The 3,213-nt window shown below is 30.1% G+C and overlaps 1 protein-coding gene across 1 annotated transcript in view; it reads right to left on the minus strand.

The window, feature by feature from the left end:
• Positions 1–2,907, minus strand: part of LOC107621446 (LOB domain-containing protein 22-like) — an 8,684-nt gene extending 5,777 nt beyond the window's left edge. Inside the window, exon 1 of the mRNA XM_016323470.2 lies at positions 2,088–2,907. Within this exon, the coding sequence (XP_016178956.1) occupies positions 2,088–2,859 (772 nt within the window). The 5' untranslated portion in view covers positions 2,860–2,907. The remainder of the gene's footprint in view (positions 1–2,087) is intronic.

The raw sequence follows: 3,213 nt of genomic DNA on the forward strand, positions 1-3,213 counted from the left end.
ATACTCTCCTTTATTTTTTTATGGTTAAATGCTAACTGAATTTTAATAGAAGTGCTTGATCCCTAAGGTTTTCTCTATCAAGAATAGTATGATTTTACATATATACATTAAGGTGAATTCTACCGTGTCGTCCCTAAAATAAAGGATAAATTACCCCTTTATAATTTATATAGTAATTTTTGATATATGAGTTAAAAATAAACGTATAGCAATTTGTGATATATTAGTTAAAAATAATGGTATTAATTGATGTGTGAGAGAGGACACCAAAATATTTTATTTTTTTATCTTTAATTATTGCTCTTAAATTATCTTTTATGAGATAACAAAAATCTTAAGATGGTAATTATTGACTCATTATTTTTACGATTAACTAATATTTTGGTTTGTTTTTATTATATAGTTATACATATTTTTGTCAAACTCGCGAACCAGAGTATAGATAGGACTGTAGGAGAAGTAGATGGAGTTGCGGATAGTGAAGATATGAAGAAATACAGAGCAGAGAGCAACAGAAGTAAAATTTACAAAGATATTGGCACAAATCAGAGCAGAGGTAGCAGAAGCGGGGAACAGCGGCAGGGAGAAAATGAGACATCGCAGATGAATGACTTGTGAGTAAGTTTTCTTTTATTCTTTGGGAGTGTTATCGTCACCCTAATAGAAAAAGTGTTTTTTGGTCAAAATGACGTTTTTTTTAGCAAAAATAAAGAAAAACACAAACTCGCTAACTCGGTCATAGACTTTGACCGAGTCTAGCCGAGTTTACTCAGGATCGAGTCTATGCCCGAGTCAACTCGATTCCATATCTTAACTCAATTCCATATCTTGACCAAAAAACACTTTTTCTATTAGGGTTACGATAACACTCCCAAAGAACGAAAGAAAACTTACTCACAAGTCATTCATCTGCGTTGTTTCTCTCAAGTCTCACTTTCTCCCTGGTTCACCCCATTGTGAAGTCCATGACTCTTTGTCGCTGCAACTCCATCTACCTTTTTATTTAGTTTTTTTTACTTTTTAAATTTTATTGCTTCTAATTTTAGCCTATTGCTTATTATTTATGTTAGATGACCAAATAGTTAATCCATTCATGGCTGTTAGTAATTAATTATTTTTATTAGAGTTAATTGTATGTGGTAAACAGATAGTTGAAGTTGTATTGAATGTTGAATTTTTTACTTTCAGTATTGTTAGTATAATTTATAATTTGATTATTTGTTGGGTTTCTAATTTGATTATTTAATATTGTTCAATGTTCAATTAAAGATTTAGTATTAGAGATTTAAAATTTTTAATTTTGTGTGTTCCATGTTGTATTTGTATAAGAATAATTGTAGAGGATTTGAATGTATATTTTAAAGTATTTTATTATAACGTGTGCTACTATTTTAATTTATTATATGCTTTTAAAATTGATATTTGGTTATACAAGGTTATGGGGATTGGTTACCTATAGAGGAGTACTTTGATCTTGAATTTTAAAAAAAAAATACTAGGAAAAAAATCTTAGAAAAGAGAGACTTGAGAAAATTAATAGATATCCTATTAATAAGTTTAAAATGGGAAATTTAAAACATAAGAATAAGTTCAAAATCCTAACCTAACCAATTGAAAATGGTGATTGAATTTGAGAGGAATTAGAGTTTTAAAATTGAAAAAGAAAAAATGTATTTGGTAGAAATGATGAAAATGATACTGTTAGACTGGTATATAACGTCAATTAAAAAAAATAACATAAATCTTAGAGTTCTGCTAGACTATAAAAAGATAATTTATTAATAATCACTATATATCACAAGAAATAATTTACTGTACATTTAAACATCAGTTAACGACTTCTTTGCACAGCAATTCTGAATGTTGTTGTTTGTTGCATGTATAGAGATGGCTGAGTATCTAGCTAGCTTGACATCATGGTCATTTTTTGTGTTATTCATCTTTGATACACAGTACTCTATGTATTTCAAAAAAAAATCATATAAAAATAATATTTAGAATTAAAAATTTAAAACTTCTTTTAATATAAAAAACAGATAAAATTTATTTAAAAAATTCCAAACTTAACAAAATGCATAGAATTTTACCTCCATCCTTGTGTTTGTAGTCAATAGTATTGTTTTGTGGAGAAAACTTTAATAGTCTCCGATCAGACTCCAGATCCATCTGATTTGCATGAACTTGATTTTCAACTTGCTGACAAGAATAAGCACTGCATTCACCTAATTTATCTTTTGACGGTTTTAAATCCACAAATTGTTCGCACATCGACAATGCTCCAAGTTTCGAATCGAGTTTTTCATTGGAATTTTCTTTCTGAACATTATTATCATTAACACCAACACCAACACCAATACCGGGAAGAGCAACAATGTTGGTGCAGTCATCTTTCCTTTGATTGTATGGCTGATCTGGTGTCAGAATTAATGGTAGAGAAAGATATTGTTGTTGTTGCTGCTGTTGCTGTAGGTGGTATTGTTCTTGTTGTTTGAAATAAGCGATCCACCTCTGCACATAGTGTAACTCGGCATTGACCTTGGCTAGATCATCTTTATAGCGACGAATGATACCTAAACAACCCTCTACTGGAAACTGTGCACGCATATCGGACTCGAATATAATTGATTTCATGCACTCATCCCGCTGTTCTGGTTTGATCTTGCTGAGAATCCTCGTCATGTTGCAAACACCAAACAAACGATGTGCGTTGGTGAATGTTGTAGGTTTATCTGATGGGAAATAAGGGGAGAGAATGCAATCCTTAGTGCACCTTCGTCTTTGGAATTTGCAAGCAGCACAAGCCTTGTTTGCACCTCCCTTGTTATTAATATTGCTTTTTATTTCTGAAGGCCATGACATAGTGATGATGTTTTCATAGCCGACTAATAAAATTTGAACAAATTAGATCGTAGCCTATACTAACTGCTGGTATAATCATTTATTGTATATATATATATATATTATATAATCACGGGATTGATATTTGAATTGAAGATCTGGTAAACACAAAGGATATCTATTTAAAACAGAAATTACAGACTCGTTCAAATTTAGAATTTACGTACTTGACTTTATTTCCCTATTAGATGACTAATTCTTTACGCATTCAGATGGATTTTCATTTTTTAATAAAAGATATTAAATTTTTGGAAAGAAATAAAATATTTATCTAATTGTTATCATTTTAAAAGAATTGTTATTCTGCATCTAGCT

This window comes from Arachis ipaensis, chromosome B10 (genome assembly GCF_000816755.2).
Source record: "Arachis ipaensis cultivar K30076 chromosome B10, Araip1.1, whole genome shotgun sequence".
In the NCBI taxonomy this organism is placed as follows: Eukaryota; Viridiplantae; Streptophyta; class Magnoliopsida; order Fabales; family Fabaceae; genus Arachis; species Arachis ipaensis.